At 40.4% G+C, this 16,376-nt stretch overlaps 1 protein-coding gene across 1 annotated transcript; it reads right to left on the bottom strand.

Moving 5' to 3' along the window:
• Positions 1 to 831: 831 nt before the first annotated feature.
• LOC116331440 (nuclear factor interleukin-3-regulated protein-like) lies at positions 832 to 15,022 on the bottom strand. Its single transcript, XM_031754126.2, has 3 exons — positions 14,754 to 15,022; positions 3,059 to 3,445; positions 832 to 2,662 (listed from the first exon to the last, which is right to left on the bottom strand). The coding sequence occupies exon 3, from the start codon at positions 2,588 to 2,590 to the stop codon at positions 1,379 to 1,381; it is 1,212 nt and encodes a 403-aa protein (XP_031609986.1). The 5' UTR covers positions 2,591 to 2,662; positions 3,059 to 3,445; positions 14,754 to 15,022; the 3' UTR covers positions 832 to 1,378.
• Positions 15,023 to 16,376: the final 1,354 nt, after the last annotated feature.

Genomic DNA, 16,376 nt, shown 5'->3' with positions numbered 1-16,376 from the left:
GGATCAACAGTGAGGTGGTGTTTACAGTTTTAAAGTCTTTGTTAAAGGAGGAAAGGCCATAAATGAAACTGAAATGATATTAGTTTATGGAAAGAAGAAAACTTGTGACACATTGGTTGTTACGCCCCTCTGCAGCCCCTAATCTCTTTGCATTGGCAGTGCATGAGTGTTCAGCTGCAGCTAATTGACTACACCTAGTCAGGTGTGGATGAAGGCATACCTGAGGCAGGCTTTCATGGAGGCTCACTAGTCTTTGTTTTAGTGGTACCAGCTTTTTAGCTAACTTGTTATGTTATTTAAAATAAAACCTCGTCTCTGTAAAATTCTGGTATTAGTCTCCATATTTATGTTGCGGCTTTTGAGCCGGGTCATAGCATTCATAGTCCGGCGCAGTGCACCCTACACAGGACCAGTGCCACACCCACCATAGCTCCTGTTGTGCGCAGCATTAGTGCCAAATGTGGCTTAAAAACCCTTTTCTTAAAAATATCTGTCATTCAGAAAAATGCAACACAGTCATTCACTGTTAAACTACAATCAGTCTAATTTTATTTGGAGTTTTCAGTGTTTGTGGTTGTGCATATGCAGGTCGAATACTTGTCCAAACAACATTTAAGTTGACTGTCAAAGGAAGCCAAAGATAAAGACAATTAAATATCAATTAAAGACAATTAAACTATTAAATACCCTCAAACGCACCCTTAAAAACCCCTTTAAGGTGTGTTTGAGGGTTAAGCCTTGGTTTTAGTATTAAAAGCCAGATATAAACTTTTAGGTTAGGATTAATGTAATAATTTGACACTTATTTGTGATGATTAATAAACAGATGCGGATGTGTGTGAGTGCAAAACTAAATGCAGATTGTTTGTGATTTTAAATTGTAGTAAAAAAAATTGCAATTTCTTGTTTGGAAAAATGCTCAAAGTTGTTAACATAAAGCAAGATTTTATTTCCACACAGTTGAGTGCACTCACAGTTTTGAAAAGTAACATCGATGTTACGATAGTGAATGGCACAAAAACCACAGTACACTCCAAAACGTCATGTGAATAACAACTTAATTTTACACACAAAATAAGTGCCAGGTATCTCGAAATATGAAGAGACTAAAGGTGAGGTTGAATCTGATGAGATAGAGGTTTTTGCAGATGATGGACACTTCATTCTTGTGTTTCAGTCCAATATATACAGTGTTGTGTATACGTAATGACTTTCTTAAATTCTGCTCCTGCTGTATTGTTCATCACTGGAGCAAACAGGCCACTAAAAAATGTCATGCCATTTCAGAGGTAGCTGCTTATACCCATCCCACTCTGGGGAAATGAGTTTGATTATTTGGAGAAATATGGTGTGGATCTGACTGTCCCCTCATCTAGTTTTAGGCCATCTTAGGAAGCAGCTGTTGAGACAGGAGCTTCTTGAGCTGAGCCACTTCCTGGGACAAACTGCTGATCTGCGACCTGAGGCTGTTGTCCTCTGCTGGATATCTGTGGTCACTTGAATTCTGCTGAAAAGATGAGTTATTATATCCCGAAGCTGAACCCTGATACTGCACACCCCAGGCATCCTCTCTAGACCAAGAAGCCTGGCTCTCCACCTGGCTGTCCCATCCCACTTGCTGGTGGTTTCTCATTTGGATGTTTGGTCCCACCATGGCTATAGGCAGGCCGCTATTCCTGCTGTCAGGTGATGCAGACATTTCCCCTCCGTTGCTGCCTCCCCCAGGGCCTTTGAAACGAAGCTTGTGTGGAAGACTCCTCAAACCCTCCGATGAGTCTTGCCTGCTTAAATACTGACTCTCACAGCACTGCTGCTCCTCCGTCACATCCCTCGGAGAAGGCCTGCCACACTCACCCAGTGTGTCATCAAAAAACACAGGGCTACCCACGTTTGAGCCACATGAGGTCACAACCCCAGTCTCCTGCGATCCACTATGACTCAACTCAGCTGTTTTCGCACCATAGATGGTGCCCTGCTGCGGAGGCTGAGAGAGGATCTGGTGAGTGTTGGCACTGGCCTGTGCGCCGACATATGGGGAGCCATCACTGTGAGCCTGGTAGTGATTTGTTGATCTGGGGGTGGGATGAGGACAGAAGGGTGCAGTCAATGGTAGGATGGACACATTAGAAGGGTCCTTAACAAGCCCAAAGCGAAACTTGAGGGCCAACAGCTCGGCCCTGAGGCGGGCGTTCTCCTCCAGCAGACCCATCACCCGCCTCTCCAGCACCATGTCATTCACTCTGCGCTTTTCTCTGGAGCGTCTGGCTGCCTCGTTGTTTTTTTTCCTCTTGTCCCAGTAGCCATCATCTTTTTTCTCATTGGGGATGAACTCCCGTTTGCGACGTGCATTATTACCGCTGTCTTCGTCACAACTATTGCCAGCCATGGCTTCAGCGTTGTTAAAGCTGTCTTTGCGTTTGAAGGCAAACGTGTGACCAAGGAGGCTTCGGGCCAGCTGGCTTGTGGAGGTCAGGATGGAAACAGCCTCCTCAGTGAAGGAGCCGGTCTCCCCCTGAGGCCTGGACCCCACACCCAGCAGAGAGGGCACCGACAGATCCTGGATGACGCCTCCCACAGTCTGACCCGTCATGTTCACACACTCCTGACTGCAAGGAGCTGTAGGGCTGGCAGCTCCCGGTGAAATATGCTGTAATGGCTCCACCTAGGGGAGAAAAAAAAATAAGAATCCACGTGGTGAGATGAAAATTTGTAATGTTGTAAAATTTAAACCGATTGTCAAATTAATGTTAGCAGGAAAATATTTTTAAATAAAAGATTTAAAGGGAAAAGCTTTCAAAATGAATAATTACAAACGTAACAGCTGGATGAATCTTCCTTCACTTAAACTTAGAAATCCCAGATGTCTTATTTGATTCTGTCCGAAATTATACATGAAAAGTTTGATTTACTGCCATCAAATGGCCATAACTGTGTAATGGGTCATTTAGTTCTTCATGTTTACCCCACACAGAATAATAAAATATAGCACACGTATCTTAACAGGGTAAAATAACGACTGTAAAGGTTACTTTAAAAGCCGTAAATGTATATTACTTACAAATCAAGCAGCTGCAAACTGATAAAAACCTTCTGGCTCGGAGAGGAGACTGCAAATCTCTGCCGGTCATTCAGATGTTTCCGCTCCTCAACACACCGCATCTCCCTGCAGTTCCTTCCCCGCTCACTGGTTCAGCCAGGGTCGGAACCTCACCCCGGGTAACACACTCCTCCTCCTCCCCCTCCTCGTTCTCTTCACCCTCCTCCTCCTCCTAACGGGAAGCCAGCCGAGTCAAAACAGTCAGGCAGGGAGAAAATAAGTCTGATGGGCTTGTTAAATTTATACTTCCACGGCAGCTGTGACCTCCGGCGCTTGTAACTCTCGTGTGACGTGTCTGACTGACACGCAGAGATGGGACTCCGATCATAACTGACACATCTGAGGTTACTAGAGGACAAAAAAGGAGGACAAATTATCAGAAACACATTTACGATGATGCATGAGCTAAACAAGACAGAAGCTCTACGTTTAGGCTTTAAGTACTTAAATTATAGTTTAATTTATCTCACCGAGTAACACTGAGGGGGCGTGGTTAATGGCTTGTACTGCAACTAGCCACCAGGGGGCGAATATGATTTTTGGCTCCATGTTTGCAATAGAAATAAGATTAAAATGTCGAAAGGTTTTAAAGTATAAGTAAAACTTCTCATATTAAATTAAAATACGTTTGGTACTGATAAGTTTCATCATGATTATTGATAGAAGGGTTTGAGACAGTTTGGAGTTTCTTTTTATGGGCTTGATTATTGTAAAGTATCTTTCTATAAGCATCAAGTTGATCACCATGGGTCACTTGACATCGTCTACCATTTTGATTTTAGGCATGAAACATGCACTTGGATTAATAATGTGGAATGATGACTTCCTTCATTTTTTTAAAACTCGCAGACTGTATATAAAATATCAATGTAGCTTCCTGGCCTGAAAAGTAGCAGTTTAAGGTATATACCTTAAACTTGCATTTTTTTTCTCCTCCCAGGAGGGTCCAGTTGTTCAGAAGTTTACCAGAATTTATCAGAGATATTTTTTTTGATTAAACCTCAGCAGATACAGCAGTAAATCCCACCCCATCCATTTTCCTCATATTTTTTGTCCCCTCAAACCCCAACCAAACAAGGTAAATGGCTTCCCCTACTGGACCCTGGCTTTGCTGAAGATCCCTTCCTGTTTAAATGGCGTTCTCCTTTCCCACTCTTGCCAGGTGCTTTGTCATAGGGGACTGACTGAATTTTGGTGTTTTCTTTCTAAAAGTGTCTTTAACCTACCAAAGCAATATTTAAATAACTGTTGTTAAGAACTGGCACTATAGAAATTTATGAATCAATCACAGTCATTAGGATTCCTCTAAGAGATTAAAATGATACACTCCAACAGCTTTGACCTTTGGAGGCACACAACATCTGAAAGTGTCCTGTTCGAGGGGTTAGCAGCAGATCCTTTAAGTCCTGTAACCAGTGGGTGACATACTATACATAGAGGTTTGATCTGATTGAATGAAGGTCTGTGGTTTCTCTTTGGCATGTTTAGACAATGCTTTTTCAAATTTGCAATGTCACATTGTCCTGCTGAAAGAGACCACTGGGAATAATGTCACTATGAAGGACTGTAAGGTCTTACAAAACCATGTTAAAGAAATTTCACCAATTAGAGAGAGCACCAAAAAGCAGGAGACAGATTTTAAAGGTGTTTTTACTAATAGGATGTAACAGTAAGTTGAAAAATAACATAGTCAATGAAATAAATAAACAGCAATCCACAAAAACATGGGGGGGCTGGGGGGGGGGGGGGGGATCACATACAGGTGAGGACAGTCAGAACAATTAGTAGACAAATAGGAAGCATAACAAACGCAGGACAAAAAGAAGGACAAACCAAACCAAAGGAGACTGAGCAAGTACAAGATAAGGAAACACACTGAACATGTAGAGAAAAAAACTAACAGTAAACATTAAGACAAAGACTAAGGAACACTGGATGATACAGAGCAGACACAGAGAAAAGAGCAGATAGGGAAACACTGAGGGAACTTTAACTACTACCAACAGAAACCAAAACATGAACCAAAACATACATACATACAAAACAGAAACTCATTACTGGAACAACCACACAGTAAAACAGGAATTAAAGACTCAAAGATGTCACTAGAAAGAAAACTTGCATTTTACCAGAGTAAAGAAATCAAAATAGAAACCCAGAAATCCAGCAACCACAAAAAATGAAAATTTCAAACACTTGAAGTGACAAAACACCACAGAAGCCCAACTCAAACATATTAACCAAGAATTAAAAAAAATGAAACAGCAAAAACCTGAGGCCAGTGACCTTGTCATCATATTACCTCCATAAGCTTGTTTTCGTCACATAACACTTCCTGTTTCTACTACTTCACCAAGTAAATTATGTTCCCAGTGACCCACAACACGTAATAGCCTCTCAGATTAGGCCGCCTTGTTCATGGTACCCTGGTCCAACATCATGCCAGGAAACACCTCACAAGACCTGAGAGTCTCTGACAAAGAGACTGAATTAAAATGTTTCTAACAGAATAGCTGCAACCATTTCTATTAACGGGCTCAGCTGTGCCTCAGGGGGTAGAGTGGATTGTCTGCTAATCAATCAATAATCACTAATCAGACAGGTTTAAAGAAACACTATTTGTACAGAGAGTTGTTAGAGTTCTTTTGTCTTCAAACACCCTCACCTGGGTGACCCAGCCGGGGGTGATCAAGCCTCGGCTCACATCCAAGCCCCGTGCTACAGCACAGTTCTGCTCTCTTGTTCCAAAGCCACTTGGAGGCTTTCTTCAAGTTTCAAGAGCAACGCTTGCTCTAAATAGACAGATGTTAGAACCAAGTGCTGCTGTGGAAAAAGTCAGTGAGAAAGTCTGAAAGTGTGTGAGATATTGAACCCCAGTTTACCCCTGATTCCCATCGGTGTGTGTGGGTGTGTGCAATGCTTAAAGTGCATATAAAATAGCACCGTGTGAATGTGTGTGATTGGTTTATGCACTTTGGGTGGTCAATAACACTAGAAAATGTCCTAAAACTTTAGTACCCATCTGTAGATAAACACTCTTTAATGTGGCAAAAAACATTTACAGTTTACTACTTCTTATTCTCTGGATCCCCGGGCTATGAATCATGGACTCCTAGGAGTCCCCAGACCCCACTTTGGAAACCATTTCTCTAGTTATCGCAGTCTGGTCCTCGTCAGAGTTGCTCTGATGTATCAAAGTCCTATTATATTGAGATAATGATGTTATTCACTCTACCTTTCGGGGGCTTTAAGTGCTGAATATTGTATGTTCTACAACAACATCAATTTTACCCTCATAGCTGTACCTGGAAGTGCTGCTTTAGAAATCCCAGAAACTGCATGCCATTTATCTTTATTACCACTTAAGTAAACAAAATATTTAATTTAACTTGGGTTTCCATAAAGGCCTCTCAAAAATAAGAATTGGAATGGCCGTCTAACCTAGAAGATATAACTAAGTATAAATATTTGTTATGGAAGCTTGGGGAGAAAAGCAGATTTTCATTAACTGCTTTGTTTCGTCTAATTATGTTTTTACATGAGGTCATAAGGTTTGCCAAAGCCTGTGTGGGCAGTGCTCGTGGTTGCTTAAGTTGTCCTCATTTGCTCTTTCCAAGTAAGCACCGCTAACGGGCAGTTCAAGGTACACAGAAACATGGGAAAAAAATACTGTGCGCATGCTTTTTTGTGTCTCTTAAATTCAAATTAGCACATAGACAATATGATTCTGTTTTTCTTTCCATTACAACATTAGGTTATTAGGCAGCATAGTTGTGTAATGTAGCTCACCATGTATGTTTTCTCTCTTTCAGGACTATAGCCTTGCTGTGTTAAGAACAAGAGAAGCTAATCACAGAGTTACTACACCTATGAGCTAATCTGTAAATTATTTAGTCCTGTAAATGAAAAATGTAAAGACATCTGTATGGAGACTTTGTCCTGAAAGCTAGTGTAAATGGGGTAGCAAGCTGTTGCATAATACTCAGAGAAAGTGCATGTGAGGACTGTGCCATGCTGAAAGTTCAGTTGGGGTGAGTTTTTGCAGAAAAAAGGAACACTGTTCCATAAGCGTTGTGCCGCACAGTGATACTTCCTCCTTGCACATGGGAGTTCTTCACACTGAACCTCTCCTTTTTCTGTGTCGGCCTCTTTAGTTTCCATTAAACAAGGCAACACTTTTCATTTAATTTATGCAGATCTACGCTGGGTGTCAAAGACTCGGCCCAGAGTCAGAAACGACTGGTCAAAGGGTCCAATCAAGCCCAAAAGTAGGATATGTATAATGGGAAAAGAGCAGTGCATGAGGGCATCATTTTTCACTGAATTTGGCACAAAGAAGCATTATGTTACAAAATCACATCAAGTCATGGGAACTGTTGTCCAAATTTCATCATTTCATCCAAGCCAGAGGCCTGAATTATTGTTAGTTTTGAAGTTTTCTCACAGACAAAAATATGACCTATGTCCTGTTATACCACATCAAAGCAAGGTAGTCAGGCCAAGGAGTTGTGTCAGTGTTTGTGTTTCTTTGTAATATACACTGACTGAATATGGAAGGACTGAGAAATACTGCTGGCAATGCATTTATTTTTCTTAAGATTTCTCATGCTGCTGATCTGTTTTGTAAATGAAAAAGCAGTACTTGTATTTCTTTACAATAAAATGAATGAAAAACTGAGTGGTGTTTATTTCTCATAGGGTATTATGCAACACAGCAACTGGATGTCCCACTTTATGTAGGACTGTACAGCACTTTTTATCCCTTGTCCCACTGTCCCAAATATTAAGACAATGTTCCACATTCTGTTTAGCATGAAGACAGACACTGAATGGCTTTAATGAGAGGATGCTATTATGGTTCTCAGGCAGGTTGACGGACCATCATTGTATACTATCTGCAAAATGCCCAACATGGAAAAATGCAGGTCACCACAAAGTCACCAGCCATGCAAATCCAGAGAATGGTTTTCGTGTTTTTGTCACTAAATCTGCGAGTCTTATGAAAAATCTGGATATGCCTGAGATCCACCAGTTTATAGATGCATTGCTTCAGTGACCTTACTAAACAAAATAGCAACTTAAAGAGTTCACAGCATTTTAATCCATCCATCCATCCGCTTCTGCTTGAGCTATTTCAGGGACGCAGGGGGTGCCGAAGCCTAACCCAGCTGTCTTAGGGCGAGAGGCAGGGTACACCCTGGACAGGTCGCCAGTCTGTCGCAGGGCAAACACATATACACAGGCAACCATTCACACTGACATTCCCTCCCACATTCACACCTATGGGCAATTTAGAGTTTCCAATTAACCTATCCCCACTAAGTGCATGTCTTTGGACTGTGGGAGGAAGCTGGAGGACCCGGGGAGAGCCCACTCAAACACATGGAGAACATGCAAAGTCCACACAGCAAGACCCCGGCCTGATGGTGGAATTGAACTCAGGCATTTTTATTTTGTGGAAATACCTTCAAAAGTATTAGAAGTATGAAGACTATTGCACACGACTATAATTTACTTTCCTTTAATAGTGTTCATATTTTTGTCTTCAGAGTTTAGCAGCCCATGTGTGTCTTTAAATTAAGTTACCTTTGATGTAAAGTGAAATAAAGCCAGTCCCACTGCACAATCATTGATGGCTGTTTTCTTTGCATTCTGACTGGATCGCCATGGTGACAACAACTTTATCTTACCTTCGAGCTTTCTAATAACACTTGGTAAAGTTCCATTCAAATAAAACATGACCTTTACACGCCAAATGCCTCTCAGCATTTCTAATGTGTCCAGCATTGTCAAAAACAAACATACTTTTTGCCCCATACTCCATTTGCAAGGTCTGGTCACCCTATTATGTAACAGGTTTGCTGTTCCCACCCGCTTGAGAGAAATGTGGACCCATGAACTAAAATTCACTATATGTTTTTTTTTTTTCACCAAAAATTTGGTGACTACAGTGTGAATGTGGAAATGTTTCTACTGTGGAGGTAAGAAATAACGACACGAGAGGTCCGTGTGTCTCACTCCAACTGTTTTATTCACACACTGTCTCTCAGAACTTAAGATACAGTAAGCGCCAAAATCTCCACCCAGCTCTTCCCTTCAACTTGGGTGTGAGTGGAGCCATCTGGTGGTCCGCCACACTACGAACTTTACAGAGCAGATACGATCCAGGGTTGCATTGCTGCAACGTACCGTGGAGGTTTTGGAGGCTGGAGCAAAACATTGAGCTGAATGAGCAGCAAACTGTAAATAAGGTTAAATTCACACAGAAGGGGAGCTGAACATGAGTGTCAAAGTCCATGGTAATCTTCCCAGCAGGTATTGGTACATTGCCATGTAGGCCTGAGGTACAGCTCTGCCATCACAAGAGTCATGATGGATTATAGAACCTTTAATGTAAACTGTTTCCAATTTAAATTGAGTTTTTTGGAGAAATGTCTAAAGTTAAGTGTCCTTTATAATTAATTCAGCACTTTGTGTTCTGTATTTTCAAAACAGTTGGATATAACTATTCTTCAGTACCAAATGGATTTGCTTTAACTCGCTCATGTCTGCCAAAACAAAGTAATTTACAATAGTTAGTTTATAATCACAGACTGTGTAGGTGTGCAAACACACTGACCTCTGAACACCTGCTCTGATCCACCATGACTTTTATCGTGTCCCTGTGTATTGAACTAAAGATTAAAGTCATAACATCAACTAGCATCAGTGGACATGCTTCGTTGGCGACGTGTCCACTCTGCACCGGGGATTATGTAACTGAAATATTGTGCAAAATATCAACGCGCGTAATAACATTTTGAGTCCTCATATGAACCTTGTAAACCACCTGATCTAGTATCACAGAGTTCACTAGTTACATGGAGTATAAATTTACTCATAAAAATGTCAGCGTTAGAAACCAGTAACACATGTCCGCTCTTAGCAAAGAGTGTAGGCTTCCAGAATCCTACAGAAGTGATTCTAAAATACTTTTACTTCGAAACAAAATCTTATAGTCTCTGGTCATCTTATATTTGATAGACCCCTGCCATATCATTAGCTACTAAATACTGTAGCTTTTGCAGTTCATGCTCTCAAACTCTGGAACAGCCTACCTCAAAATCTTAAGGAAGCAAACTCTGACAGTAATTTCCAGATACCCTTTTTTAATTCTGATGTTTAAATACCAGTTTAACTTAATAATACTACTATACTGATAAGGGTCATCCCCATTCAGGAACATGCCAGATGCAGAGAATAGTTTTGTTTAAAGATCTGTTCTGATGTGTAGACAACCTATCAGCCATTTTTGGCTTCATATGTTTTTATGCCTGTGATGCCCTTTTAACCCCCACATGTGACATTGGGGTATAAAAATAAACTGAAGTGAACTGAAATCACATAGCTGGTTAGCACATTTACGCTATTGTGTATACTGTGAGTAACCAGCAGCATGTAAAAACAGTTTTAAAAAAAGCAAATGAAAATTACATTTATTTCCTCTTCAAAAAGTATTTTAAAAAATAAATTAGGGGCATATGAAGCTTTCTGAGAAAACTGGAGTTTTGCATTATCAATCATTAAGTGCAGTATAAATAATCTGGGATGCTTTTAGTTACCGATTTCTCCAAAAGAACACTTTTAATCTGCTGTATTTAACAAACTAAACACGGTGACTTTTTTTTTTTTTTTTTTTGTTACATATAATGTTTTACTGTAGGGTTTAAGTTTCAAAACTTGTTGTTTGACAAGAAACCACGGACCTGCATGGAGGCACAATGGAAGAAAAGGATTATTATAAACTGTGAATCATGCAAAGCTACTCTGGAGTCAGAAATAACTATAACTGTCACAGTGTGCAGAGGCAAACTGTGTGGAGTGCAAATAGTGGACCCAAGTGCAGACAAACCAAAGCGTGGAAACAAACTTAATGGGAACAAAAAGCGAGCCTTTTAACGTGGCTGATGAAACATTACAAAACAAAAGGCAGAGGTGAAGCTAAACAATAACCTAAACAAGGGAAACTAAAGATAAACATTAAAAAACCAAAACATGAAGCTTGACATGGACACATGGAACCTGGAAGCTGGAAGCTGGAACCATGACACAAAGGACAACAGACAACCTGACACCAAACAAAGGAGGACAGAGGACTTAAGTACACAGAGAGATAATGAGGGGATGGGGAACAGGTGGGAACACAGCTGGGACAAATCAGACCTAACAGACAAGGGGAAGCAAAACTAGACACACTGCACATAGGACAGGGACTTTCACAGTAAAACAGGAAACAGAGTGGAATGCAGACATGACAACACAAGCTTAACAACATGAACAACAAGACAAACATGACAGACTAACACAGAAGACCTAAGTGAAAAATAACTAAACTAAAGGCAACCAATTATAATCCTATTACTGAAAATTTAAAGGGATAACTTAAGAACTCAAAACGTAAACTGAAAACGCTGTGTCAGAGACCTAACAGTAACAGTCTAAAGACTAAAAGAGGATCATTTTGCCTCTGCTGCGGCCATTTTTATTGCAGTTGTGAGTCTCCTAGTTTTATCAAGTTGCCATACTAAATGCATGGATTAAAATGTAAAAACAGGCGGTTCATTATGTCAGCGAAGCCTCCCTGTTGCATATGCATTCATGTGTACGCAAAGCCTCATTAGCTCTTTGAAAAACAAAGGTACAAAGTAATTGACTGCCGGTGCACAGAGTGTTCTGTGGCCTTGTTTGACTCTGTGTGTGTATGCTCAAGTTCAAATCAGGCGGATAACCCCCCCCTCCTCCCGCTCCGTCTTTCTCCCTCTTCCCTCTCCCAGCTTTTCCTTTGATTCATTTGGACTCGCAGTCCCTCTCAACAGTCTCAGTGCTGCAGCGGCTTTCAGCGCTCTAATCCTCATCCTGCTCTCGGACAGCAGGCCAAGATTCTCATTATGTGAGGTTGTGTAACTGCAGACAAAGAGTAAATAATTCCACACATTCATACTGGCTTAAAATAATCAAACTGAATTCGATGAGAGAGAGAACAAACACACTGAGTGGGACTACTCTATCATCATTTAGAAATCCTTATATTGTATACCATACGGACAGTTACCAGTCCAAAATTATGCTACCTTTGTTTCGTAAAAAATACAGATGTTGTAGAGGCCTGAAATAGCGGGATTTAATAATGCAGAGAAAATCCATTTATACAATGCTCATTGGAGAAGCAGATATCCTAAAATATTAATCCTATAATATACTGTGTGTATATTGCATGTGAGTGTGTTTCCACATGTGTATTTTAGTGATATGAATGGCTCCACTGTTTAAATAAATAAATACAAAATAGTAGCAATACGGTTGATCTGCAGAGTTCACACAGCGTTACTATTCAGATGACGTGTTTTACCTTTCCAGCACTGCAATTCAGTTGCAATTTAGTGTTTAGGTATCTGAAAATGTCCCAATTTTTCTTGACTTCTGACTGCACATTTTCAAGGAAGCTTAATCTGAGAATCTGTAGAGTCTAGAGTAGCTGTCTAAGGGGTTTTGAGTCTTAATACATTAAGACTCAAAATCCTTAAAAGCTGCCCAACATTTAAAGGGATATAAAAGGATGTAAACTATGAAAAAAGTAAATATATTAAATGGAATTAATGAAGTATACAATATATAGATATGGGAGGGAAATCAAGTAAAACAGGTATAGCGAAAGTATTTGTTTTTTGTTTTGAGTTCTAAAGTTACATTTTGATGTTTATTAAAATATAACTGTCGGTACTTCCAGATGTGAGCTTGCTTATCTGGAAAGATTCCTCGCTTCCTTCTCCCTCTCCTTAATTTGATTAAATAAGTGACTGAAATGACGTATCTTGTTAGGGGGGGAAAAACAACAAGAAAGAGGAGGATTTAATTATGCTTCTGTCCTCAGTAAACCTTTCTTCCACTGCAGCATTCAAATTGTTTTCTGTGGTTCATGTGGGTGGTGGGGAGGAAGAAAATATCCGTCTTTATATAAAACAATCAAATCAAATTATTTAATGAGTCTTTTCCATTAATGACCTTGCATTGGGGATTTAGAAAAAAATGTGGTGGAATAAGCTAAAAGAAATCAAATGCACTGAAAAACATTACATTACTGTCATTGTTTGTGCCACATGGTGTTTAAGCCTTGGCCTGGTCACATGCATTATAATAATGTCTTTGTTTAGTACACTCTTGTCATGCTCAGAGATAGGATCACTCCAATCAATGGGTTAACGTACCCTCTCTAAAGCTATAACATTATGTAACCATGAAAGGAGGAAGTAGAACATGGAAGTAGAAAGCAGATTTGTTTCAGAGTTTGTTTGTTCTTTCAGGGCACTACAGGCCAGAGCCTCTATCCTCATGTCACCTCTAAATCCCAAATCACTTACCCTTGAACACTGCACTAAAATAGACTGCAGATGGAGCCTCATGACCATCACTAACATATTTGTGACGTGATTTATCTGATGATGTGGAACATCTTTTGTATGAGTGAAGAACAGATTATTATCAGCTCTAAAATTATCAGGATTGCTTGAGGGTGGTGTGGCTCGGGTAATAAAGCAGGTTTTCCATCTTATGACAGGGTTGGTGGTTTGATCCCAGTGGCAGAACACCTTACGTTGCACCTTGCAATTTGCATGGCTGTGTATGAGTCCTTGATTATGTAATGACATACGGTCAAGGCCAAAAGAGGCCTATTTAATATTGGTCATATTTTATATGTTAATACAGCTGTGGTCACTAGTTTAGATGCACTCATCATGGGCATGAATAAGATGGTAATTTGGAGCTTTGAATTATTTCTTTGAATTGTTCTTTCACAACTTAAAAAAGGTTGCACAAGTTTGAATTTATGCATATACATTCCTACGAATACTTGGTTTAGTGTCCCTTAGCAAGCTGCACCATGACCAGACTCTTTTTGGTTGCTGTCAGCAAGCTTGTGGCATAATTCTGGTTGGGTATTTGACCTGTCTTATGTCAGAATTTCTAGAGTTAACTTAAACTGGTTTGTTTCTTGGTGCAGATCTGGATGAAGGCAAGGCCATTCCACAGCTTCATGTTAGCTTGCGTTTTCAGTCCAGCCTGCCTCATTGGTTATGACAGTTTTGATGGGTGTTTGGGATTATTGTCCTGCTAGAAAATCCAACTGTATCCAAGTTTAACTTTTTAGCTGTTGATTTGAGGTAAAGTTGAAGAATTTGGAGGTAGATCTCCTCATTATTATTTCATCCACTTTGTGCAATGAACCAGCACAACTGACAGTAAAATAGCTCCAGAACATGATGATGCCACCACCAAGCTTGTTAGCTGGTGCAGCATTTTTAGGTTTGAAAGCTTGACCTTTACTTTTCTGAAACATACCTAATGTCTTTGTGGACAAATGGTTCAACCTTTGTCTTATTTGTTCTCCATGTGGGCAGCTGCAAATTTCAGTTGAGCTCGAAGGTGTTTATTTTTAACAGGGGCTCCTACTTGGTTGAGACCTTTTCAGTCTCAGTCCAGTGAGTGCTGTCCTACAAATCCTTTTTAACCCTCACTCATAAAAGGCTGATGGAGTCCAGTCATCACCCTGCCAGTAAGCAAGTTAAAACACATTGTAGAACTTTCAGCATTACTTATTAAAATATTTAAGTGTATGTACCTCATTGGATTTCTTCAGGGATAGGAATCTAGAATCGGTTTCCAGTAGTCCAGTTCCTTGGAACTGTTAGTCTGCTTGTCTATGATCCTGCTTTCCAGTTCCAGTTGCACTTGTGGTTCTTTGAGCTGATTTCAGTTTGTGTGTCTGAGGAGATTAAATAGTGGTTATGGACATTACTTTTATTTTTGATGCACAAAAGGATGAGTAAAGTGCAAACTGCATCCAGTACATCAAGCACAACAGTTGCATTATGCTGCTAAAACAACTTCAGCCCGTTCCAAGCATCTACACCAGTGGTGTCCAAACCCAGGTCTCGAGGCCCGGTGTCCAAACCCAGGTCTCGAGGCCCGGTGTCCTGCAGGTTTTAGATGTGTCCTTGATCCATCACAGCTGATTTAAATGGCTAAATTACCTCCTCAACATGTCTTGAAGTTCTCCAGAGTCCTGGTAATGAACTAATCATTTGATTTAAGTGTGTAGACCCAGGGTGAGATCTAAAACGTGCAGGACACTGGCCCTCGAGGCCTGGAGTTGGCCAAGCCTGATCTACACAGACAGCATGCTAACACAAAGCTAGCCAAGAACCCAGCACAGCCCCGGCACAGCAGCCAGACCCTGAACTTCAACAGGTAACAAACAGATGAGCAGTCAGGCTGCAGCCTCTATTTCTACCTGGTCATGTTTCTAAAGTAGAATCACTTTGGCAGGTTTTCATTTTCGCTTTGTGCTGTTGGCTTTGTGTTCCAACCTAAATACTAAGAGAAAGATGATGTGTGTGTCCTCATCAGGATAGGGATTTGTGTTGCTGTGAGGGACTGTAGTGTTAAATGGTAATTATGAGACACTGAATTTCAGCTATTTTACAGAGTAACATGAAAGTAATGAAACAAGTAGCATAACTTACTGCTTGGAGTAATTATGTAACATAACTTTAAGAAAACAAACATTTAAGAAAAATGTTCTGTACAATATATTACCTTTTTTGAGTAATGGTGGACCTGTTGTGATCACCCCAATGGTGATCACAATAAAGAGGGGAAATACCTCCAACATGAACAAACATTTGACCCACAACATGCCATTAATTTGCATGAATGTAATGTCTTTGACATGCTGCTTAGCAATGGTGGCCATCGTCAAAGTGGAGCCAATGAGAATCAATAAGAGAATCGATAAGGAATCGATACTGGAATTGATAAAAGAATCGAAATCACTAAATTCTTATCACTTCTCATTGGCTCTGCTCATTTCATTTCTGACCTCATTCTGACCAAAATTTAAAATAATGCATTGAGTGTATCTGCAAGTAGTCTCCAAAATGCTCATCTCAAGCTCTGGCTCTGTGCACAGAAGCCCCGCCAACGTGCTGTTCAAACCTTCTGTTTTTTGGAAGGCACCCAATCAGAAAAAACAAGAGCAAAACAGGTTATAGTAGACTGGGAGGACTGCACCAAGACCAAGCATAAGGTAAATAAGGTTTATTTTGAACTTTTGGTCATACAAAGCCACCAAGAATATAGTTATGGAGCTGGAAATGAGCATATTAGGTCCCTTTTAAGGACTTTCTAGCTCTTAGATGGCATCGTTTACTATTAACTTCATGTAGCTATTTCAGGCTCTGAT

Source organism: Oreochromis aureus, linkage group 6, assembly GCF_013358895.1.
Source record: "Oreochromis aureus strain Israel breed Guangdong linkage group 6, ZZ_aureus, whole genome shotgun sequence".
Taxonomy (NCBI): domain Eukaryota; kingdom Metazoa; phylum Chordata; class Actinopteri; order Cichliformes; family Cichlidae; genus Oreochromis; species Oreochromis aureus.
This window is presented reverse-complemented; position numbering and strand designations above follow the sequence as displayed.